The sequence below is a fragment of the Camelus bactrianus genome, chromosome 17, assembly GCF_048773025.1.
Source record: "Camelus bactrianus isolate YW-2024 breed Bactrian camel chromosome 17, ASM4877302v1, whole genome shotgun sequence".
Taxonomy (NCBI): Eukaryota; Metazoa; Chordata; class Mammalia; order Artiodactyla; family Camelidae; genus Camelus; species Camelus bactrianus.
The window spans coordinates 4,779,305-4,805,398 of NC_133555.1; the positions used below are offsets into that span (position 1 = coordinate 4,779,305).

The 26,094-nt window shown below is 40.4% G+C and overlaps 1 protein-coding gene across 2 annotated transcripts in view; it reads left to right on the forward strand.

The window, feature by feature from the left end:
- The window catches only part of VGLL4 (vestigial like family member 4), a 142,484-nt gene that overhangs the window by 11,768 nt on the left and 104,622 nt on the right, over positions 1-26,094 (forward strand). For both annotated transcript variants that reach the window (XM_074344343.1, XM_074344341.1), the window contains exon 2: positions 1,009-1,085. In XM_074344343.1, coding sequence (XP_074200444.1) covers positions 1,022-1,085 — 64 coding nt within the window. In that variant the 5' untranslated portion in view covers positions 1,009-1,021. The remainder of the gene's footprint in view (positions 1-1,008; positions 1,086-26,094) is intronic.

Below are 26,094 nucleotides of genomic sequence, written 5' to 3' on the forward strand. Positions count from 1 at the left end.
TATTTTTATTTACTTATTTATTTTTAAATGGAGGTGCTGGGGATGGAACCCAGGACCTTGTGCATGCTAAGCACGCGCTCTGCCCCTGAGATATACCCTCCCTTCCGAATGTCTTTAAAAGGTGCCCTTAAGAAGGTATTTTTTCTCAGTTGTTGCGCTAAGAGGGTGTGTCTGTTTTCCTAATAAATGTGTGCACGTGTATATTTCAATAATCCAAAAAGGAAAACTGGGTAAAAATGGCCTGATTTTCTATAGGTTTTTCACCATCTTGAAATCTTTTGCAGAGTTTGCTTTTATTAGGTATGCTTGCATTTAAGAAAATAGAATTAAAAATAAAAGTCCAGGTTTATTAAAAAACCTGGCACTAGATAAATCGGTGATAGGTGGTGGTGATAGCTACAAAACATGACATTTTAAAGATTCCTGTTGGGCTGAAAATACTGTTTCACTCACCATTGGAATTCACACACTTCTCCTGAGTACCTTGCGTGTTTTAAGCCACGCGGTTATGCAGCCTCAGCTGAGGAGGCAAAACAATAGAATGACTCAGTCTTAGTAATTTTTGTTAACACAAACCGACAGCAACTACCACCACAACAAAAATCTCAGACTGGTAGTAATGCTGTGTTCATAGGGTAGCCTTTGTTCTGAGGACTGTTTTTCACTGGGGATGTCTGTGCGGGCATGTTGTTGCACATGCGCATGAACATTTATAAGCACAAGGACTATGAGCATGAGTATTCACACCGCCCCTCCTTTTGGTTCTGACTTGAGCTGCCTCCTGGTATTGGCAAGGTGTGGCTGAGCAGACAGAATGGAATTTAACCCCTTTCTCTGTGGGTTCCCCAGCCGCGTCCTTTGGATTTCCTCACAGGGTGGGAAGCGTTTCATCTTCAGAATTGTGATTTGCATTTGTTGGAGGAATCATTCTGCTTGTTAACTACCAGGTTTCTAGAAGAGTCTTTTGAATTCCATTAAAATTTTTTTTTCCTCTCTTTTTCCTTTTAGGCTCCAATCAGGAATGGAGACACCGCTGGATGTTTTGTCAAGGGCAGCGTCCCTGGTGCATGCGGATGACGAAAAACGTAAGTCAGGAGTCTGTTTTCAGTGCCTTTGACTGATGCCCCCTTGTCCCCTGCAGTATAATAAAATCTCGCGTTTCTCCACATGGTTATGCTGTTAATTTTGGTTGTCCTCTTCAGAGATAACAGCTTGGCATCCTTAACTTTGTTTTCAAGTGCCAGAACATGTAGGTCTTTCTAACCGTTATCTCTGGATGCTAAGGCTTGTGCTGTTAACTCCAGGAAGTCGTTTCCTTCGCGGCTCTCGCTCGTGGGATCTGGAATGGAGATACTCCTTATGTGTCTCTAGAAGTTTAGATGAGTATATGTTGGTTGATGGACTAGTTGAGCAGCAGAGAACTAGAGAGGCAGAGAATCATCCAGGATCATTCATGTCATTGGAAGGGTGCAGTACATATACTGGAAAACAGTGGTGCAAATTCCATTTGCGTAGCTGAGAGGGAGCACATAGTGGGGGGAAGGCATTCACTAACGCGACGGGGAGGGGGCAAAAGAGAGAACAGGGGCATTGGAAGGTCACTTGCCACTGGGTTAAAGTGATTTTCCTGCTCGTCCTAAGGTATATTTGTCTTTAAATGTTCCTGTTCAAAGTTAAAATTGCCGGCTGAACAGTATTCGCAGGAGTGGCTGTGGATGTGGAAGCAAGGTTGAGAGTTCTTTTTCTAAGCACTAAAATACTAAAAAAACCAAAAACGTCTATAAGGTTGAGCTGTTACACGTCTTCAGGTCCTGAAGATGAGCGGCTTTCCGGTTCAGTTCTCCATGAACTGGCGGCTGAAGTGCGTGTTCCTTAAGATGTCAGGTCTGCCTTTTTGCTCGCTGGTAGGACTTTCATTTGCCTAAGCCTCAGTTTCCTCGTTAGTAATGTGAGGTAACATTACCTGCTGACAAAGTATCTGTGCAGATGAAATGGGCTATTGTGTATACAGTGCTTACCCTCGCGCTCAGCTCCTGGGGTGGGGGCGGGGAGCTGCCTGGCCCTATTCTCTCCTGGGCCTTGTTGACCCCCTGGTAGGACTCTCTCTGCCCTCTAGGTTATCGCTGTGTCTCCCCCCTCCCCACCGCCACTCACATGAGATTATCTTGACGCTAGTGATTGGGTGGGGTAGCCATCAAAGTTTGTTTCCCAACCTCACATAATTTACATTTATTTAGCTTTTGGTTGTTGGGAGGTATAATTACCCCTTCCTGAGGAACTCAGGGATGTTACTCCCAAGGACACCGAGCTAGGGAGAGGCAGCTCGGGTTGTTGGCTTTTATCTGAGCAGCAGAAACTCCTTTCTGCCTCTGAGATTGCAGTCACGTTCCTGACTTGAATAGCTAGCTAATAGGTTTCACTAAACATTCATATAGTTAATTTATAAGTTTTAAAAAAAATAAGACACTAGTATGAATTTCTCTGTTTTGTACTGCCTCCTTGTAGTTAGGATCAGTAAAACAGAACAGTGTTATTACGAATGAAAAGTGAATGATGACCTCACGGTGGCTCTTGTGTCCTGAGGGTAGAGAGTAAAGGCTTCTCGTTTGCTGCTGCCTGCCCAGGTCCCTTCCTGGAGCCCAGCGGCAGGGTCCCTCTGCTCAGGTTGGAGGCCAGAGGCCTGTGTAGTTACCAGCTCTGCGAGCTGCGACTGAATGCTGATGGGAAAGGGGCGTTTATCGATGGACAAGGGGGCTGTCCTGCCTTCGTGGCGCTTAGAACTTACTTGTATGTAGACTCTCGGGGCTGCAGAGTGTGTCCAAGGGGAGACTAGGTGCGCATGTGACAGACGCGGGGCCTCCTTGGAGCCTATGGTTTTGGAGAGCAGTTTCCACGGAAACAGAATGACACTGCCGAGGGGCAGAGGGGTTCTTCCTCTTCTCCTGCGCTGAACACAGCATTAGTGTTTTACAGAGTAAGGATGTATTCATATGTAAGGCCAGAAGCATCACGGGGGAGACTTTATTGTGGAATGTTCTTCTTTGGACTCTGGTGCTCCCAGTTGGTTTAGGAATAGGCTAGCATAATTCTGGAATCCCGCTGCAATGGTGTCAGCATCTCGGGATCATTTTTTACATTTATAGAAGAGCAAAAAAAAAAAAAAAAAAAAAAAGCCCAGAGATGTCGGTAGTCATTATTAACATGGAGGCAACATTTTTGAGAAACTTTTTTTTTTTTTTTTTTTACTGTAGTGCTCTGTGCACCACCAGCAAGAGAGGAGAGCTGCAGAACCATGGATTGCTTCGCTGTATCTTCTGTTACCTAGTAATGTTAGGATGTGAAAATGCATGCAGTTTATAGACATAGCACTTGCAGCCTCTCAGGAGACTTCTTTAGGCCTGTTTGGCCGCGGGCAGCCTGATTCGGCTCTCTGTGCCCTAGGTTAACTCTGTTCCAGGGTTTCTTACAAACTGCTCTTCACAGTCCTCGGCTGGAGGGAAGTCTTGTGTGTGTGATCTGATTTGGGTGCCTTGATTACAAACAGAAGAATGTTCTCCTACTTGAGATCAGTCGTCCAGCTCGTGAGGGTGACCTGATCTCTTTACTTTTGCTCCTGGAGAACCAGAAGCCTAAGCCCTTCTTTTTTTTTTTTTGAAGATGTTATTGTTTTAGCATTTGCAGTAGGAGAGTGCCAGTTAGGAACTGAGCATTTAAAACCTGATAGCCTTAAAGCGTCATTATGTCTACCAGCAAAGAATAAAAGAAATAACTCAATAGTGCTCTGCAGAGCTAAAGTCAACAGCGAAATGGTGGTTTTGTAGTAACACAATAGCCACTTATCTGGATGGCCTGGAAGGAATACATTTACTTAAAATAATCATCCTGCCGCTCATGAGACACTGATTTAATCAGCACCCAGGGTAATCTTGGAAGGTATTTAATGAAAATACAACATGAGATGGCCGATTTTCCATGTGCTTGAGGAGTCTCTCCTTCCAGGGATCATTAATGCTGGTGCTGGGGAGACCTTAACCTTTTCCCAAGTCTTTTCTAGGAGTCAGAATTGAGCAGAACTTGAGGGCAGGTCACGTAGGCAGTGTTGCTGAAAACGACACCTGGGTGCGTCCTGAATACGATGGCTCCGCTGCATCGTGGTTGGTACCGGACACTTCCTTTTGGTCGTTTTTTTCCTTGTATCTTCGGCGCGTAAGTTCTTGTATCTGCTGACTTCCTCACATAGACTGAAATAATTTTCAGGAACATGTGACTTTGTGTCTGGGATTTCGGGGGGAGGGGATGGTACTTTGGACCCGGTCACAGAAGCATGCGTGTGATCAGAACAACCTGGAAAGGCAGGCGTGAGCGACACAGAACAGTAAGAGGAGGAGGCCGCTTCTGTAATGTTGCTGTGGCTACTGCACCTAGAGATTAGCTTGTTTGGTGAAGGTCACTGAAAGCTGACTAGTTGGTGCAGCATGAATTACCATATTCCTCCCAAGGAAAGCGTTCCTAAGAGTGTAAGTTTTTGTTATTATGGGGACTGATGCTCCAGATCCCTGGAACATTTTCATGTGTGTAGGTTGTGGTCTGTTTTGCCTTAAAAAGGAAAAAAAAGAAACCTGTCTGATTAATTATAACGTAAAGATGAGTCGCACTCAAGTAGGGTTCGCCCAGCTGGGTTTACTGGTCGGCCGCATCAGTAAAGCCGCTGTGTGCACAGGGAGGCGCCCAGCCCTTCCCTTTGACCAGACCAGCTGGGTCTGCTCCTGATTGTTCTTTCTCTCTTTTCCTCTTATTCTCTTGCCTTTCCTCTCTGCACTGACACAGTGGCTTTCAAACATTGTGACCGTGGCCCAGAGCGAAAAACGTTTACATTGTGGCCCTTGTGCTCATACTGGCATAAAGGAGACAGAAGCTTCGCAAAGTAATTCTCACCCTGACTTCGCACAGTGCAGCTTGATTTGCCTGCATTTCTTTGCATTTTACTTTGTCTAAATAAAGGGTGGGTCATGACTCAGGACGTTGACCTCAGAATCCACGAATGAATTGGGACCTGCAGTTGAAAAAACATGATTTGGTTTGTGTCTCCTTCATTGGGTAAACTTGCTTCCGGCTCCTGCATTTATGTGCTGGGAAATTTGACCGACACGTGGGCTGAGAAGGTGCCGGGCGCCAGGGTGTTCAGACGAGCTGGGACACGTCCGCGCCTGGACGGGGTGATGTCATCACATTGTTCTCGGTCAAGTGCACGGGAGGACTTGGCACGCCCATCGTGAGCAAAGGGGACCGCTGCATTAGAGACAGCTCCTCTCCATCCTGAGCCTGTTGGTTCCTGACTTGGAGAGTCAGTGCTCAAGAAGACGGGCACTCCCCTTTGGTGGAACCTATTTAGGTCCGTCTTGTTCCCCAAAGTGCACTCCCAACTGCACCACAGCTCCATCTGGACTACTGCTTGGTAGACACTGATTGACAGCACACCAACCAGATCCTTTGCAGCCTAATTTGATGGCTTTGATCACTGTATTTGTGATTTTTATCCTTCATATCCTGAACACCTGTAGGGACACCATGCATCCAAGAAAGAGGCTCCCCGTGGCAATGATTCCCAAAGAGGGGAGGAAGGAGTATTTGTAGGCAGCCTGCTGGGTCCCTTTTCCTAGATGTGAGCTACTGAGTCACTGGTCTAACAGCACTCCTTAGGGAGTTCTGCATCTGTGTCTTTAAGAAGGAGGGGCTAGGTCCTTCTAGGTATGAGATGCTGTGGTTCTTTATCACAGGTCCTTTAACCAGGTTCACTGGTTGTTTCTCTTTTGTGCCATTTCCTTCTCTCTCTCCCCCCTCTCTCTTTATATATATTTAATGTATATCCTCTGTGTGTGTGTGTATATATATGTATATACACACAGGTATATATGTGGATTATTTTTACTGAAACATTTGAGAATCAATGGGAGCTATCATGCCTCTACACGGCTAAATACTTAAGTATTTCCTGCGAATAAGAACATTCTCTCGCATGACCACAGCGTGGTTATCTTTATTGCAGTGTTACTTACATATCCATGAGCGTAAAACTGGGCATAAAATCTTTATGCTTATAATTCTTTTACAACTTCATAACCAGAACATGAATTCACAATTTAAATATAGCCCGTAAAAGTTAGCCGTGATCCAACAGATGACGATCCGGTACGGCTGGATCCTGTCCCAGCAGCGTGTGGTACCCACCTCTGCCGCGCTGGGGTTGCTCTGTAACGTCATCCCCGCCTGTCCTGCCATATGTCCGTTGATACATTTCCCCCACCGTTGTTATCTGTGCAAACTCTTGTAAAATGTTTCATTGTGCAGATTATAGTGACATAAACTGGTTTTCTCTCAGTGCAAATGCCTTAATTTCATGTTAGGTTTGTTTCTGTCCTTTCCTCATTAGGCCAGGAAAAAAAATGCCAGCACAGTCACCCAAATCCCGTGCTGACACTCGGTTGTATAGTAGGTGCCTGATCCAGGATATTGCTTGTGTCAGATTTTTTTTTTTTTTTAAAGATTCTCATTGAAATAACACAAGTGAAAACTCCTCCCAGACCCCTGTGGACCTCAGTTGAAGGGTTACTGTATTACCTTGTTCAGTTCTCATACAACCCTATTCAGTGGTACTGTAATTAGTTCCATTTTATAGACAAGGACGCTGAGACTTACAGAGCGTAAGTCACTTGTGGAACGGTGCTTAGCTGGCAGCGGCAGTGCTGGGCTTCGAACTCGAGCAGCGGGACTGTGAAGCCTGAGCCCTCGCTGCCCCTGCCGTGGGCTTTCCCAGGCAGAGGGCCCTAAGGACGGGGCTGCTGATTAAAAACAAACCAGACTGCAGATACTGCCTCCACTAGCAAGCCGGCAAAGAGGTTTTCATTCCGAGGAGGTTTCCCAACCAGTGAAACGACATTTCTGAAGTATTAGGGAGCTGTCATCAGCCACACATGGAGACCGGGTGGTGGCCCGTGTCCGGTGCCGTCGTGCGTGTCCGCGGCTCCGGTGTTGCTGTGAACCTCCCCGCACACGGAGCTTTCCTTTCCAGTCAGCTCCTGTCACCTCCCGGAGGGGGCTCGGCTGTTCACAGAGTAACAGGAGCCCTCAATCCCGGGGGGTCCAGGCGGAGCTGAGGTGACCACTGCTCAGGGGCTGGACTTGACCTAAGATCCTGAGGGTCTGTATTAGACCCTTGACCTGTTCAAGGCCAGGGTTTGGCTCCAAACCTTCCAAGCACATATGATCAGTGTTTAATAAACGTCTGTAGGTAATAAAGTGACCGCCAGAGGGAAAGGCTCATCTCTAAGGAATTAATTTATTGAACACTAGCAAAAATGACTCACTCTGATGATCACTGTTACTACTAATAACGGACAGATTCAAAGGAGTACTGTATCCCGCTTGACAAGTCTTCGTAGTTTGCACAACATGTTCATTTGATTCTTGTAACAAGAAACTTTGCAGTAGACCGAGTGGGAGGTATCAGGGGAAAAAAATGAAGCTTTGACTTTGGATGCCTAATTCAAGATTAAAGATTAAAAAAACAAAAAAGCTCGAGGTGCTTTGTCCCCCTCAGTGTCTTTTTTTTGGGGGGGTAATTTTATTTATTTACCCCTTAGTGTCTTCATGTGCGATGTCATTGGAATCGTGGTTACTAACTGGGTGTCGCCTGTGGCCGTGCAGCGCAGAGCCCTCCCGGGAAGGAACCGCGGGTCTCTGGGAGTGTCTTCTGTGGCCCCATCACATTCCCAAGCCTCCTTCTGGTTTTCAAAATAAAGGACTGAATTTACTGCCCTCTCTAAAGGGCTGGCATCACTGATGATATGTTTTGTGTATTCAGTTGTTTCCCTTATGTGAACAATGGCGTTGAAAAGATGATCTCCCCGTTGCCCATTTTACTCTAAAGAGCTTCATAAAACAGAAGGTGGGATAGTGTTACGTGCTTACTTAAGACACCCGAGGTGTGGTCAGAGGCTCTAATCAGAAGATTGCTTCCCAGGGCAGGCACCTGGCACTTAATCAGAAGGGCTGCCCTCCAGAGACAGCTACTACAGATGTCTCTGCTGTTTTTGTAGTTTTATAGCAGATCAAATTAGCATATTAAATGTTAGAAATGGATCTCACTGGTGAGAATAATGGCTTGTTAATTAGCATAATGGATGCTGGAAATAGATTCTTCCACTGAATAGCTCTTTAGACACTTGAGGATGGTTTATTATGTTTCCTCTAAATGAATTTCAATCTTTAGAAATTCCTGCTTTCCTTTAATACACAGAAAAATGTTTTGAGCTATTTTAATGTCATTTGCAATTCAATGTATAATATCAGATTCAAGAATCCTTGGATGAAGTACTTAGTTTTTTTTTTTTTTTTATCTGATGCATACTTTCGCCTGTGCTCCTTTGTCTCCCAGGACAGTTGGTCCTCCCTCCCCGTCCTGTCCTCTCTTCCCCTCCCTGCATCTTGAGAATCATTGCCTTAGTCAATATTTTGTCCAGACATCTCAGCACAAGCACCCCTTCTTTGTTGGATGTCTTCAAACCCATCATTTGAAGTTGCTGGCCCCTCCCCCTGCCCTGGCTCATCAGGGTCCCCCCTGTAAGGTGTACCTTCAGACTAAACACTGATCTGCGTGTGCGAGCTGGGTCTTGTGTACCCAGGAGCGCCACCAGCTTTGACCTCTTCCAGAGGTCTTGGGGGTGAAGGAGCAAGGGGAGGGGCGGGCTGGTGACAGGTGCATGAAGCAGCCGGGGGAGGACTGCAGGGGCAGGAGGCAGGGGGCAGTCCCCGCTCCACTCCAGCCTCTCTGTGCCAGAGCTGCTCACAGCCGCCAGTTGTGCGGGTCTCTCCCCGGCCTCAGATCTCAATCTCATGTTGGAGCTTGGAATCAGCCTGGGTGGGAGTATTTATGCCAGAGCAGGGCTTTTTTGTTTTCCCTCCCTCCTGTTTTCCCTCCCTCCAGAGCCAGTTGTTACCATTTACCAGCAGGCTCCTGGCTCCAGCTGACTGCTGTTACATGTGAATGTGCAGTGCACATTGTTCCTGACAAGCTGAAACCTGGATTTTTACGTAAAATTTCTAGATACGTAAAATTCCGTGGGAGCTAAACAGTGGTTCCTTCACCAAGTCTGAACCCATAAGTATCTATCCAGTATGTGCTTCTGCGTCTAGTCCCAGTACTGGTATTAGTAAAACCTAAAAACAGATTTTTTTTTTAAAAAGCAACTTTGGAGAGCGGAGGGTATAACTCAGTGGTAGAGTGCACGTGTAGCATTCACGAGGTCCTGGGTTCAATCCCCAGTACCTCCATTAAAGATACATAAATGAATAAACCTAATCACCCCCCTCAAAATGCAAATAAAAAGCAACTTCAATGAGCTTCTCCTCTCCCCCTTTGTAGTTGAGAATTAACAAAAGCAGTGCTTTACGAGCTGGGAAAGGTGGTATTTTTATTTATTTAAAAAAATTGGGGGGGGTTAATTAGGTTTATTTACTTACTTTTAATGTGGTTACTGGGGGTTGAACCCAGAACCTCGTGTCTGCTAAGCATGAGCTCAACCACTGAGCTGTACCCTCCTCTGGCCTCCTGAAAAGGGTGATATTTAATGTGAAGACGTCTCCTAGCATCTATCTCTGTCCCAATGTGGAAATTAATTTGGGTATGTGTGTATTTTTCCTTTCTGTTCAGAATTTCTATTACTAAAAGGCAAAGGTCACATTTTTTTCTACATCTTCTTTTGCTTTCTTAAAGATTTGTGTTACACCCTCATGAAAGGCTTGTTGTCTTGGCATTTTACGAGGATATAATTTGTAGAAGCAATACTTGTGGGATTTACACTTTTAGAGAAACCAAGTCAAGTTGAAAAATCAAACTGTTGCATCCTCCAGTGGCTTTTGATCTGCTGTACAACTGCCTTTTTATTGGACCAAGCTCTTGATTCCTTGTAAATGAAATGAATAAATCTTCTTTCCACTTGAAATCTATTACTATTTCTTTCTCCAGGACTGCTTTTCCAATCTAAGTTTACTTACGTGTGTTTTTCTTTTGCTTCTGAAAAATACTGTTTAAATGTTTCTTCTTTTTTGGAACTTGTTTACCTGGGCTGTAGTCACTTTTTGAATGAACTTGACAAGGCAGAAACCTTTTTTTTTTGTTTACCAGAAAACAGGCATTGAGAAGAATGATTTTTTTTTTCCAGGTTCTAGCAAAGTGCTAGTTCAGGGTGCGTTGAATAAAATGCTTTAAATTACAAAGACATGTTTCATTTAGGGGTTCAGGAGGACAGACTGGATTTTTGGAGTAAAATGGCAGCCTGAACACGTGCATCGGGCTCCCCTCTTAACAAAAATCCTTTACAATGACAAGACGTACGTTTGAAAAGTCTGTAACACTGCTGGAAAACGAGAAACTACGTTCAGCAGACCAAAAGTGATGAAGAATTCCTGGGACACTGAAAACGGATGGGATTAGACTGACAAAAGACAACAAAAACAAAAACAAAATCATAAACCCAAAACACAGGTGCAAAACTGAACTAAAAGGATTTACAGTGACTAACAGCTGCCGGTGGGAGGGGACTCTGGAGCAAAATTCAGGAAATTAAAGTTTTCCACTTATAACAGTGACCCCCTCCCTACCCCCGACTCCCCAGGCTGGGAACTGAGAACTGCGCTCTCAAGAAAGCCAACATCCTGTTCCAGGAGGATTCCTTTAGTGCTTTCAGGGACCGGAGAGAGAAGCAGTTTAAGATCACGGTGGGTGCCCATCCTGGGAAAGATGCCGGGGAAGGAGGTCTAAGCCTCCACTAGGCAGTGTCTATAAAATCCTTCACACTGGAGGAAGGACCTTCTTACTTTGGCAGGTTGTGTACTTGTCTCCCACCCCTGTACCCTACAGCAGGGCCCGTCCCCGGACACGCCCTGAACTCTCAGAGCCTACAGCGGAGAGGAAACGTGCCTCTGAGTTATCATTGTGTGGATAGACCCGGTCTTTTCTCCCTAAATATGGATGAATATCAAGGAATCATCAGACAGTTGAGGAGAACAAGTAGGATGAAAGGAAAGACCCCAAGTCAGCCGACTTCGGAGTATAGGAGAAGTAAAAACATGTTAGATCTTCAAACAGATTTGAGAGTGTGACTCTATGAAAAAGAAATAACCTGCTGTGAAAAAAAAATCCTTTAGAACAGGGAAGTTCATGGAAATTAAAACTATGACGATGGAATTTAAAAGATCAAATAGAATTGAATGGATATGGTTAAAGACAAAATGAAGGATCTGGAAGGTAGGCAACAAAATGTTGAAGAATTTTACAAAGGAATTAGGATCTTATACCTGTGCCAGATAGAAGTTCTGGTGGGATGAGGTCAAAGAAGTATTGAGAAGAAGATGCATTTATTAGGAAGGTAGGAAATAAGTGAGTCAAATGGACAACCAAAACAACAACAATAATAATAACCACCAAAGTAGAAAGAAAAAATTGGTATCTGCTTTTATTTTTGTAAATGAAAATAAAAACAAACCAGCAAACCCAAATGGTAAAACCAAAACTTTTTTTACTGCACATATTAAAAAAAATTTACACATATGTACTATTCATTGTTTCTAAAATCAGTTTTAGCTTTTTAAACTTACGTAGTTATCAGAGGAATAAAGATAAGAATTAATAATAATTAATTAACTCAAGAAGATACATACATCCCGCTATTAACAGCAACATTCTTTATAATTGCCAAGGTATGGAAGCATCCTAAGTGCACGTCAATAGAATAATAGATAAAGATGCAGCATGTATATGTAATGGAATACAACTCACCCATAAGAAGGATATTTTACCATGTGTGGCCCTTCATTCACTCTTTTTTCTTTTCACTTCAAAAACTGGAATTTTATAACTGGCATAAACATTTCCATTGCATCAAAACAACAAAATACCTAGAAGTAAACCTAACCAAGGAAGTTACCTATACTCTGAAAACTGTAAAACACTGATGAAGGAAATTGAAGATGACACAAAGAAATGGAAAGTTATCTTGTGCTCTTGGATTAGAAGGATTAACATTACCAAAATGGCAATGTGCAGATCCAATGCAACCCCTGTCACAGTACTCACAACATTTTCCACAGAACTAGAACAAACAATTCCAGAATTTATATGGGATCATAAAGACCTCGAACTGCTAAAGCAATCTTTTGTCGGTCTTTTTTTTTCCTCCTCTCTTTCTTCCTTTTCTCTTTTCTTATGGTTTGAAGACTAGAGAAGTTCCTTTAACATTTGTTGTAAAGCTGGTTTGGTGGTACTGAAATCTTTTAGCTTTCATTTATCAGTGAAGCTTTTGATTTCTCCATCAAATCTAAACGAGAGCCTTGCTGGATAGAGTATTCTTGGTTGTAAGCTTTTCCCTTTCATCACTTTAAATATATTGTGTCACTCCCTTCTGGCCTGTAGAGTTTCTGCTGAAAAATCAGCTGACAACCTTATGAGAATTCCTTTGTATGTTATTTGTTGCTTTTCTCTTGCTAATTTTAATATTTTCTCCTTATCCTTCATTTTTGTCAATTTGATGACTGTGTGCCTTGGTGTCTTCCTGTTTGGGTTGATCCTGTGTGGAACTCTCTGCGTTTCCTAGACTTGGGTGACTGTTCGCTTTCCCAAGTTGGGGAAGTTTTCGGTTATTAAAAACCAAAACTTTTTAAAAAGTATGTCAATAAATTGTACAAACCTCTGGTGAATTTGATTAAGGAAAAAAGACAATCAATTACAGAACATTAGAAATGAGAAAAGGGACCTTATTATTATTATAAATGAGAATAATATATAAATAGATGCATATATAAGTAAAAATTCAAAATATAAATGAAATGAATGATTTTATTTGAATCATGAAGAGGTACAAAATCTGAATTGGTCAACAATTACAGGAAAAATTGAAAAAGTAGAGTTGTGAGGCCCAGATGATTTAAAGGGTGAATTTTACCAAATCTTCATGAACCAAATTTCCCCATAAGAGTCTTCCAGTGCATAGAGCACTTTCTAATTCCTTCAGTAATGGTTGATACTAAAACAGGACAAGGAAAGCACAAAGCATATGTATATATTATAAGTCAGTTTCCCTTATAACAGATATGAAAATCCTAAATTAAATATTAAAAAATTCAGTCTAGCAGTGTTAAGAATAACATAGCACATGTCCGTGTAAATGGTTTGCGTCATAGGGGTGCAAGGATGGTTCAATAACAGAAACTCATAGTAAATTTTATTACGTTAGTAGATTAAAAGAGGAAAAATCCGTATAGTATTCATAACAGAAATCCAAAAAGCGTTTGATGAAATTCAGCATCTACTCATGAGAAAAACTCTTAGCATGATATGAATCAAAAGAAACTTTCTTAAATTGATAAAAGTTGTTTGTTAGAAACCCACGATGAATAGGTTTAATGGTGAAGCAGTGTAAGTCAGGAGTAAAACAGCTCAAATGGCATTGAACCTGAGATTCTAGCTAGTGAATTTTTAGAAAGATACAGATACTGAAAAGGGATAGGCAAAACTATAATTTTTAGATGTTTATAATAGTCTACCAGAAAATCATTGTAATGGGAAAAAACTATTAGAACTATTAACAGTCTAAATAAGGTGACTGGTTATAAGATGCATAAAAAAATTAGTATTATCCTTATTCACTTGCAATAACCAATTAAAAATTATCTCTAAAGTCTAATTTACATATCAACCATAGATATAAAATATTCAGGAAAATAAGAAACATGTAAGACCTGTATGAGTAAATCAAAAAAATGTTGAGTGATACAAAGATGATCTAAATAAAAGGAAATACATATATTTCTGAGTTGGACGATTTGGTCAAAGATGTCAGTTATATGCAGATGAACCCACAAATTCAGTTCTAATTTAGAATTAGTTGAATTCTTATTAGAATATCAAAGTAATTTTTAAATTGATAGACGGAGTCTAAAGTTTATTTCAATTTTTGAAAAATAAAGGTTGAGGAGGGAAGGGAGTTGCTGTATCAGGCATTTAAAAACTGTTTTACTGCTATAAAGTAATTAAAATAAGGTAATATTGACACAGAGATAACTACAGCAGTATTTCTTAAACTTTTTTTAAAACTATAATCCACAGTAACAAAAGCAGTTTATAATTCAACCAAGGGTAAATATCTACGTATATAGGAAACACATTTCATGGGGTAATATTTTATTTTATCAGAAATATTCTGCTTTTCCTTGTTATTTTCCTTCTTTCTGGGTTTTCAGAAGAATTTCAGAGATAAATCCCAAGAAGTTCCTTTACCGTTGTGTGAGTAGACCATTAAAAAAAAAATCTTTATTAAATTTTAAACATTTTTTTCCTTTAAAAATGGATCAGTCTGGTTACCAAAGTGGTGGCTTTTTAGATAATTCAGTTTGAGGGCAGGCCCTGCTCATCTGTGTCCACGTCACTTCATTTTTTTTCTTTTTTCTTTTTCTTTTTTTTCACTATTCCATTTTTCCTATGTATTGTTATTTTTGGGGGGGGGGTTATCATCTTTTATTTATTTATTTTTATTGAAGTATAGTCAGTTTACAATGTGTCAGTTTCTGGTGTACAGCCAATGTTTCAGTCATACATGTGCATACATATATTCCTTTTTGTATTCTTTTTCATTATAGGTTACTACAAGATACTGAATATAGTTCCCTGTGCTCTACAGTAGAAACTTGTTTATTTTATATATAGTAGTTAGTATCTGCACATCTCGAACTCCCAATTTATCCCTTCTCACCCACTTCCCTGCCTACTAACCATGAGTTTGTTTTCTAAGTCTGTGAGCATTTTTTTCTGTGTAGTGTAAATACAAACTTCATGAGCAAAAGGAAAGCCTTATTAATATTTGTATCTTTACTCAGTATATGTTCCATCAACAGCATTTTAACCAAACACAGGAAATTATTCTTGAGACTTGCTGAAAACCCAGCTGCTCTGATTGTAGAAGGCTAAATGTTATTTATTTTTAAAGAGAATGGAATTAAAATATGAAATAATTGTTAATTTTTCTTGAAGTATGTGCATATTTGAGAGTGAGTCAAATTTTGTTTTCTTCTATGGATTTGGTTATTTTTCATGGTATTCAATGTGAGTTTCAGTTGAAATTTGTAGAAGTTTTATTATTTGATATTCACATTTCATATGTATGATACAGATTTTTTTTAAAATAAATTAATGCCCTAATATTAATAGCATGATGCAATAGCTTAGTTACAGCTTATCAGTTAGAAGATAATCAGTCAGTAAAGGAGTTGTTTACATCTTGGAGGGGAGGGAATGGTCTAAATAAATTGGTTTTATATCTTACTTGAGTATTACTGGTTAATTTTGGCTGCTGAACTTCAAAATTTACACAACTGTAGTAACCTAGGGGAGGATTTTAAATTTTGCCGTGGAGATTGGGATGGGCTATTTCTATAATAAGAATGAAAGTTGGCTTTTCTTAGATTTGTTGTAAATGTCATGATATTTATGTGCTGTAGTGTTTCCTGGTGAGGCCAGCGAGCTACCCAGTAATTTACGATGCAACGTTGTGTAGTGCCGACGTCTGGCTGTGGCATTTGACGTGTGCCATCCTACTGAAATGATTGGTACCCAAGCATTGTACTCTGTGCTGCTGATTGTGTGCCCCCGGGGGCCTCCCTCCGAGGTCTCACCCCTTCCTGGGTGCAGCTGCAGGCAGTGGCTGGTGGGTCAGGGGCTCTGAGGTCCAGCTGGCCCTCTTGCCCTGACCCTGAAGGTCGCTGTGGCCCTTGTCACTGCATCACAGCCCAGCTTCTCCCTCTGTGCCTGTCTCCTTCCTTCCTTCCTTCCCCCACAGAGATGTCCTTGACTTCCTGCACACCGTCTGTCTCCCCTCTGTCTGCTTTCTGGGGAACGCACCCTGCAGCAGACCTCTACTTGCCTTTGAGGACTTCTGTGCAAACAGATGCGAACTGAGGACCACAGGACTATTTATTTTGTACAGATAGAGCTTTGATTATCCTCCTGTTCACTCTTACCTCTGCTGCAGACGGACCCGAGCGATATTCCTGGTGTTTGCTTCTCTGCCCTCTGCTTGAATGTAAGACAGAGAAATTATTCCTTTCCTACACTGTCCGTTGTTAAACACTTCAGGGAGTTAGGACAGTTTTATTATTGAGTGGAAATCTGTGTCCCTGTAACTTTCACTCCTTGGGCATATTTCTACTCCCAGCTACTCAGAGCATTTAATCCTTGGAAATGTTGCAGTTGCCATCCTTGAGATACGTGAAGAAAGTTACCATCACATTCCCTTTGGGTTTTCTCTCTCATCCTGAGTCGCCTCCTTTCTCATTTACTTCTTGTACGATGTGCTTTCTTTCTGTTTTTCCTGGCTTTATGGAGGTTTCACTGACAAAAATTGTATCTGTTTGAGATGTACAGTATCATGGTTTGATATATGTGTACATTGTGAAATGATGACCACAATCAGGTTAATGAACATGTCCGTCACCGCACACCATTATCAACTTTTTTTTTGGTAAACACTTAAAATCTACTGTTAGCAAATTTCAAGTACAGTATTAACTGTGGCTGCCATGTGGTACAGTAGATCTGCAGAACTTAGTCATCTTATAACTGAAATTTGTACCCTTTGACTAGCATTTCCTCATTTCCTAACCCCTGGCCTCTGGCATCTTCTTTTCTGTTTTTTTTTTTTTGTTTCTGTGAGTTCAACTGTTTAATTTTTATTTTAAATTATTTACTTATTTAGTTTTCTTCTGTTTTTTTGAGATATAATTGACATATAGCACCATAAAGTTTAAGGTATGCCGCATAAAGATCTGACTTACATACATCACGAAATGAGTGTCACAGTAAGTTCAGTGAACATCTCTCCTCTCATGTAAATACAAAAGCAAAGAAAAAAAATTTTTCCCTTGTGATGAGAACTCTTAGGATTTACTCTCAACAACTTTCAGAGACAACATACAGCCGTGTTAATTATATTTATCACGTTGTACATTCCATCCCTAGTACTTACTTGTCTTCTAATTGGAAGTTTGTGCCTTTTGACTGCCTTTATCCAATTCTCTCGACCACCACCCCGCCTGCACCCCCCTCTCTGGTAATCACAAATCTGGTCTCTTTTTCTGTGAGTTTGTTTTTTGGTTTGTTTTTGAGGGATAATTGACCTGTAATGCCATGTTTGTTCCTGATGCACAACATAGTGATTTGTTATTTATGTACATTATAAAATGGTCACCACAGTAAGTCTAGTCACTATACGAAGGTATTGCATTTTTATGACTATATTTCCCACGCTGTGCATTTCATACGTGTGACTTATGTATTTTGTGAATGAAAGTTTGCACTTCTTTTTTTTATTGAGATACAGCTGGTGTATAATATTATATATTACAGGTGTACAACATTATGAGTCACAATTTTTAAAGGTTATACTCCACTTATAGTTATTATAAAATATTAACTATATTCCCTGAGTTTTGCAATATATCTTTGTAGCTTGTTTATTTTATACATAATAGTTTGTATGTCTTAATCTGCCTCACCTGTTTCTCTCAACCTCCCCACCCTCTCTCTTCTGGCAAACACCTGTTTGTTCTCTGTATCTGTGACTCTGTTTCTGTGTTGTTAGGCTTGTTCACTTGTTTTGGTTTTTAGATTCCACATATAAGTGAGATTAAATGGTATTTGTCGTCCTCTGCCTGGCTTACTTCAGTTAGCACGATGTCCTCCAGATTCATCCATGTTGTTGGAAATGACGGGATGTCCTTATGTTTTTGGTGGCTGAATAATATTCACATATATATTATATATTATATCTTTACATTTTCTTACATTAATATATACTCACATTATATATATTTCTCACAGTAATAAATGCAGATATATAACATATTGATATATATCTCACATTTCCACATTAATATTATATATAAATGTGATATATTTATACATACACACATATATATATATATATATCACATGTTCCTTGTCCATGCATCTGTTGACCCACGCCTAGGTTGTTTCCATATTTTGGCTATTGTGGCTAATTCTTTGTTGAACATGGGAGTGTAGATACCTCTTTGAGATACTGATTGCATTTCCTTTGGATGTATACCCAGTAGTGGGATTGCTGGATTGTATAGTAGCTCTATTTTTAATTTTCTGAGGAACTTCCATACTGTTTTCCATAGTGGCTGCACCAATTTACATTCCTATCAGCAGGGTACAAGGGTTCCCTTTTCTCTACAATCTTGTCAACACTTTTTTTTTCTCATCTTTTTGATAATAGCCATCCTAGCAAGTATGAGGTGGTATTTCTTTGTGGTTTTGACTTGTATTTCCCTGATGATGAAAAGGTGTAATTGAGTACCTTTTAATATACCTGTTGGCTATTTGTATGTCTTCTTTGGAAAAATGTCTGTTCAGGTCCTTTGCTCATTTTTAATTTTTTTTTTTTTTTTGCTATTGAGTATCGTAATATTCAGTGTCAACCCCTTTATAAAGGGAGTCATATAATATTAACCGCCAATAGTAGCTCATGATATTAACCCCTTATCAGATTTATTTTGCAAGTCATTTTTCTGTTGCATGGTTTGCCTTTCATTTTGTTGGTTTCCTTTGCAGAAGCTTTTTAGTTTGATGTTGTCTCAGTTGTTTATTTTTGCTTTTGTTGCCTGTGCTTTCGGAGTCATATCCAAAAAAATATCATTGCCAAGACCAGCGTCAAGGAGCTTATCCCCCTGTGTTTTCTTCTAGGAATTTATGATTTCAGGTCTTACGTTGAAGTTTTTAATCTATTTTGAGCCGATTTTTGTATATGGTATCAGGGTCCAGTTTCATTCTTTTGAATGTAGATCCCAGCTTTCCCAGCACCATTATTGAAGGACTATCCTTTCCCTACTGTGTATGCTTGGCGCCCTTGTAATAATAGCTTGGTTCAAGTGTATATGCATGTATGTGTACATATGTGTCTGTATGTTTATTTCTGCGTTCTCGATTCTGTTCCACTGGTCCTTGTGTCTGTTTTTAATGCCAAGACTACACTGTTTTGATTACTCAGCCTTTGTAATATGGTTTGAAATGAGGACGTGTGATGCCTCCAACTTTGTTCTTTCTCAAGATTGCTTTGGCTATTCAGGGTCTTTCGTGGTTCCATACAAATTTTAGGATTGTTCTATTTCTGTGAAAAAGGCTGGTGGAATTTTGATGGAGATTGCTTTGAACCTCTGGATTGCTTCGGATAGTACGGACATTTTAATAATATTAATTCTTCCAGTCCATGAACACGAGGTCTCTTTGCATTTATCTGTGTCATCAGTGTCTTTTATCACTGTCTTACAGTTTTCAGTGTATAGATCTTTTACTTCCTGGATTACATTTCTAAATCCCTTATCATTCTTTTTTTTTTTTAATAGTATTCAAAGTTCTTCTTTTTTTTTTTTATCCTGTATCATCCTTAATTGTGTTCCAACTTGTCTTTATTCTTTTTAAATATGGTCTAGACTAGGCTTATGTCACAACACTGCATTTTCTGTATAGTCTGTTACCCCATTTTAGGACCTTTGCATCAGCTGCTGTCTCTACTTGAAACACTCTTCTCCCAGATCTGAGTGGCTGGCTCCTCCTTCAGAGTCCGTCCTCACCTTGGCTGTCCCCAGGGCCCTAGTTTGCCTTTCCCAAACCTGAGGCACTTTTGCTTTTATAAGTGCCTGCGTTCATCAAAAAAGTTCTTAAAATTATCTTTTACGTTGCTTTGGCATAAAGATGAATATATTGATACTGTATATTAAGACATTCTATATGTGTGTGTGTGTGTGTATATATATAGACTGGGACATTACACTGTACACCAGAAATTGACACATTGTAACTGACTATACTTCATTTTAAAAAGAGATGTTCTCTTCAACCTAATGGTTCACTTTTTTCCTTCTGATTTTGAAATCAATTAAACCATTTTCCTGCCACCCTCCCCCCAGAATACTGTGAGCCCAAGGCACCCCCATGCCTAATGGAAAGTCAGCCCAAATGCCCCCCCTTAGAGCCGTGTCCCGCACTGCTGCGTGGTGCTGTGGTTCCTACCATGTTTACCTCTGTGTCCTCAGTGTCTAGAGCAGAGCCCAGCCCAGGAGTGAATGAAGACAGATACACTGGGCTCCAAGGGAAGGATTCTGCTCTGTCCAAAGTACATGAGAATTGTACGTGCTTAAAATGTTTCAGTCTGTATGAAGTTTTTATTATAGACGTAATACCTGCTCATTGGGGAAAGTCGGATGAATCAGAAAAAGTAGGAAGAAAAAACTCATAAGTCAACCGTCCAGAACATCACAGTGATTCTTTGCTCGGTTTCTTCTCATCACTTGCCGGTGTGAGCTCTCTTGCTCCACACAGTCACTGTTAGATGCTGGATACACTTTAATATCCTTGTCCGCTTAACGTGCTGTGAGCATTTTTTTCACATTAGGAAATGTTCCCAAATACTTTAATGGTTGTATCTTATGCCATCCAGTGCACAGGCCAAAACGAGCGCTCCTTTATTGTTGGAGTTTAAAGTTATTTCTTATTTTTCCCTTTTATATATAATACTGCACTGAACATCTTTTTTCCAGGCAGCTGCTGCTTCCCCTTTTTGCTTTTAGGGTTATTTCTTTATGGTGAGTTCCCAGACGTGAATTACTAGGTCCAAGCATGTGTACACATGCTCTTATCGCTGCTTGTATCCGGGGTCATTTCTTTTTTCTCTTTAAAAAAAAATTTTTTCTCTGGGTCTTATCACACAGCTGAATTTTCAGTTAAATTAATTCAGTTAGCAATTAAACTACACAGATGGTATGACACTAATTCTGCCAGAAATGTGTCTCACATAGGCAAAAATATGTAGTTCTCTCTTAATGGTAGGATTCTGTGTGATTTTGATTTTTTTGATATTTTTCCTGTATTTTCCCCAAATTTAACAAATAGGTTAAATATACAATTTTCAAATGTTTTAACCTGTTTCACAGTGTTGATGATGTTGATGGAACATAGTTTACTTATTAACCATTCTTTTTATTAAATGGGATGCTTATAAATAATTATGGTGGGTAGTGACTACTTTATTGCCTTACAGAATTTTTCTTCTTTTTAATTATTTCATAATTCAAGGAAGATGACTGGGTAAAAAGCTTGGTTGCTTGCTTTCTATTTCCATTTATAGTTTTTTTAATTGAAGTACAGCCAATTACAATGTGCCAGTTTCTGGTGTGCAGCACAATGTCCCAGTCCCCGTGTACACACATATACCTGTTTTCACATTTTTTTCCATTTAAGGTTATTACAAGATAATGATCATAGTTCCCTGTGCTATACAAAATAAACTTTTTTAACATCTATTTTTATATATAATGGCTAACATCTGCAAATATCAAATTCCCAAATTTATCCCCTCTCGCCCCGTTTCCCCAGTAACCACGAGATTGTTTACTAAGTCTGAGAGTTTTTTTTTGTTTTGTAAATGAGTTCAGTGTCCTTTTTTTCTTGTTTATAGTTTTGATGTTCAATATTGTATAAGTTTCAGGTGTACAGCATAGAGATTCAGTTTTTAAAGGCTATACTCCACTTAGGGGTTCTGTGAAACATTGGTATGTTTCCTGTGTTTTGCCATATATCCTTGTAGCTTATTTATTTTACACATTGTAGTTTGTACCTCTTAACTTCCTACTCCTGTCTTGCCCCTCCCTTCATTCCTTTCCCCACTGGTGACCACTGGTTCTCTTTATCTGTGAACCTGTTTCTTTTTTGTTCTGTTCAGTAGTTTGTTGTATTTTTTAGATTCTGCATATAAGTGAGATCAGCATTGTCCTCCTCTGTCTGGCTTATTTCACTTAGCGTATTACCCTCCAGGTCCATCTATATTGTTTCAAGTGGCAAGACTTCATTCTTTTTTATGGCTAAATATTCTATTGTATATATGTATACACACATATATATATACACCACGTCATGTGTTGATGGGCACTTAGGTTGCTTCCATATCTTGGCAACTGTAAATAATGCTGCTGTGAACATTGAGGTACCTGTATAGAAGAATCATTTCTTAAGTGCTTTTTTATGTAGCTTTTTCTAAACGATTTGTGCCAATGTACTGTGCCACGATATAGTTTCAGCTCTATTGACCTCTTTATTTTTTCAAAGTTTGTGATTCAGTGGGCAGAATATTTCAGTGCCATATTCCTTTGTACTTCTTTGTTAACTGAAATGAATAACCCACAGGTGTTTTAAAATTGTTTTTTAATTGCACAAATCTGGGATTTTGAACTGCTCATAGCCCTTGGTTCTCTGATGTTTGGAGGCTACACAGGGTGAGTAACAGTTAATAGAAAGTGAGAGTAAGGAAGAAAAGTGATCAAATAAATTGGGTTCTCTCGAAGGCAAAGCATATTTTTATGGAAGTTAAGTATACATTATTGTATGAGAGTAAAATCAAAGGAAAACACCCAAATCAAGTCAGAACACTTCTTACTGGGCCCAGGAGGAATCCAGTTAATTTAACAAGTAGCTTTATTGAGGAGGATTTTTTGACCCTACTGAGTGTAACTTATATAATGTATTTGCTTTAATTGAAAATTATTAACCAAACAATGGCTCTTACCTAATCTCTTAAGAAAGTAATCTGAAAATGGTGAAGCGTGGCTATTCCCCTGAGCGAGTTTACAGATGTTTGGCAAATTCATTCTCCACGTCTAAGTAACGGCTATGAGTGGGAGCTTCTGTAAAGGCTTATGGACAGAGAACTTGCACAATACACTTCCACTGCTTTTCTTTCTCACAGGGTTTACACTTCATAGAACATTTAAAAAATCAGTTTGGAGCAGATACGTCGGGGCTGGTTTGTGGGTAGGTGAGTCAGTGAGTGGAGTTAGCTGAGCGCCCACACTGCCCTGGGCCCCTCCGAACAGTCAGCACATCATGCATCTCAGAGCTGTAGCCAGTGAGCCTGCTGCATTTTGATGAAAACTGAAAAGATGAGTTGAAGGAACTTGGAAATCTGGTTCCTTGCTTTGGACGAGATGTGACGTCACTGCGGTGGGATGTAATGTTTAAGCCAAAACATGCTAAATTCCTGGGCTCTCTGTCCCAGTCCTCTCCCTGAGTCCCCTGTCTCTCTCTCCTCTATTTCTTTCCAGTTTTCCCTTCACTTATCACTTGCCTCTCCTCCTCTTCTCTCCTTTTCTTCCTCTTCCTTTTTTAATTGGGAAAAGTCTTTAAAATCAGGAAGTCCCTGCAGAACAGGGGTGCATGGAGCCCGCCTCCGTGCCTGTCCTCTTTGCATTCTTATCCCTCCTCCGTTTCTCTCCTCCCTCCAGTTTCCACACTCCGGATCCATCTCACAGCACCCGCAGCGGTCGGCTGTGAGCAAGAGGTGTAAATGACTGACAGGCCTGGCTCGAGTTTTCAGCTCTGCCCCTTACTGCCGCGTGGCATCAGGAGATGAACTTCCGAGCCTCAGATTCTTCCTCTGCAAAATTGCCTCAGCAGCATCTAAGGCTAGCTCATCTCATAGGGTTACCGTGAAATTTAAATGAGATGTGGGGTGTGAACTAATTTGCACGGGGCCTGGTCGGAGCACGCCCGGGTGTGCGCACACTGTCCCGGGTCTGTCTGGAAGGTTGTCCATCGGGTCTGGGACACACAGGGGTCATTGTGGGATCCCCTCACCTTCCTCCTTTGCCCAGTGTCTCCTGTGATTCTCTTTCCAGAATTACTCTCTTATTTTGGAAGAGTTAGCGTAAGAACGAGCATGTGGAAGACCAGTGTTTTGAGATATCGAAGAAAACACCATTACGTTGTACGTTCCCATTTGATTGATAGTGTGGCTGAGTATAGAATTCTCAGTTGGAAACTTTCCTCCAGGATTCCAGAGGCTCCACTGCCTTATGGTACTGTCTTACCGTTAGGAAGTCTGAAGCCATTCTGATTTCTCATGTGTTAACATGTGACCAGTTTTTGTTCCCTCTGGAAACTTTTCAGAATCCTCCTTTGTCCCTGGTGTTCTGAAATTTCACATGCTGTGACTTTTTGTAGGTTTCTTTTTATTTATTTACTTACTTATTTGTTTGTTTATTGAAGTAAGATTGATTTACAATGTTGTGTCAGTTTCTGGTGTACAGCATAGTGATTCAGTTATGTATATCGATATATATATATTCATTTTCATTATGGGCTATTACAAGATACTGAAGGTAGTTCCCTGTGCTATACAGTAGGATCTTGTTTATTTTATATATAAAAGTTTGTATCTGCTCATTCTGAATTCCTAGTTTATCCTTCCCCCTCTTTCCCCATAGGTTTGTTTTCTATGTCTATGAGTCTCTCAGTTTTGTAAATAAGTTCATTTGTGTCATATTTTTTAGATTCCACATATAAGTGATACCATGATATTTGTCTTTCTTTGTCTGACTTACTTCATTTAGTATGATAATCTCTAGATCCACCCATGTTGCTGCAAATGGCATTATTTTATCACTGTTTATGGCTGAGTAGTATTCCATTGTGCATATATACCACATTTCCTTTGTCCCTTCATCTGTTGGCCGACATTTAGGTTGCCTCCACGTCTTGGCTGATGTCAGTAGTGCTGCTGTGAACACTGGGGTGCATGTATCTTTTTCACTGACAGTTTTCTTGGGATACATGCTCGGGAGTGGGATTGCTGGATCTTTGAGTAACTCTTTTAGTTTTTTAAGGAATCTCCATATTGTTTTCCATTCTGTGGGTTTATTTTGATGCACAGTATTGGAGGCTCAGTAAGCCCTTTGTGTCTGGAAGCTCGTTCCTGGGGAAATTTCTTAAGTAGTTTCATTGATGATTCTTCTCATCCCTGTTTTTCCTATTTCTGGCATTTTTATGTTTTTCAGATGCTGGGCTTCCTGGACTGGTCTTCTCATTCCCCCCCACCCCCCCTTTCTTTTTCCCTTCTTGACTTCATGTTTTACTTTCTGGAAGACTTCTCAACTTTATTTTCCAGTTCTTCTATTAATTATTTTTAAAACTTCTGCATAATGTTTTTAATTTCTAGAGTTCTTTTTAAACATCACACCCTCTTTCGTGGTTGCTGTATCTCTGAGGCAGTTGATAGAGTATTTTTTAAAGTTTTCCTTCTTCTTACATAGTCTTTGTGTCCTCGGGTTGCTTTTGGGGTTGAATTTGGTCTCTATCTTCCACATTAGTGGCTTCCTCAGATACCTGCTTGTCTACTCATGATTAAGGTCAGGGAAGAAATTAGATAGAGTTCAATAAAAGGGGTGGGGGCTTGTACTCTGAGCCCCACTGCAGAGCCACCTCTGAGGGCCACCTTTCGGGAAAACCTCCAAATCTCAGTATCGTGAGTCTTTCATCTTGGGCTGGTCATTGCTCAGGGCTGCCTGGAGTTGAGACATCTGGCAAGCCACAGCATTCAGGGAGCCAAGTGGGGATCGTGTCATCAATCTGCTGTCTTAACTTGGCCAGGAGCTCACAGTAGCCCCAAAACTATGACCCCATTGTTAGCAGTTCCTTGTTTCTGCAGTTTTATTTATTTATTTATTTTTTCTGCACTTTTAAAGACAGCTTTATTGCGATACTGAGATTGATGTTCCGTACAATTTACCAATTTAAAGCGTATAGCTCAATGGTGTTTGCGTGTTCCCAGGATAATATACTTGCCACATTATGTAACCGACATTTCTTCCCCCACCCACATTTCTTTTTTTTTTTTTTAGTTGAAATATATTTAGCATGTAACATTGTATAAACTTAAAGCATGTAACATGTTTGATACATTTATATACTGTGATATGACTGCATCGTAGTGATAGCACCCGGGTCATGTCACACAATTATCATTGCTTTTTTTGTGGTGGGAATAATTAAGATCTAGCCCCTTAGCGTCGGATGATTATAATACAATGGTGGTGTCTGTCTTCACTGTCCTGTGCATTCGATCTCTAGGACCTATTTATCTACTAGTTGCAAGTTTGCACCCCTAAACTGCATGTGTTCCCTTCGTCCACCCAACC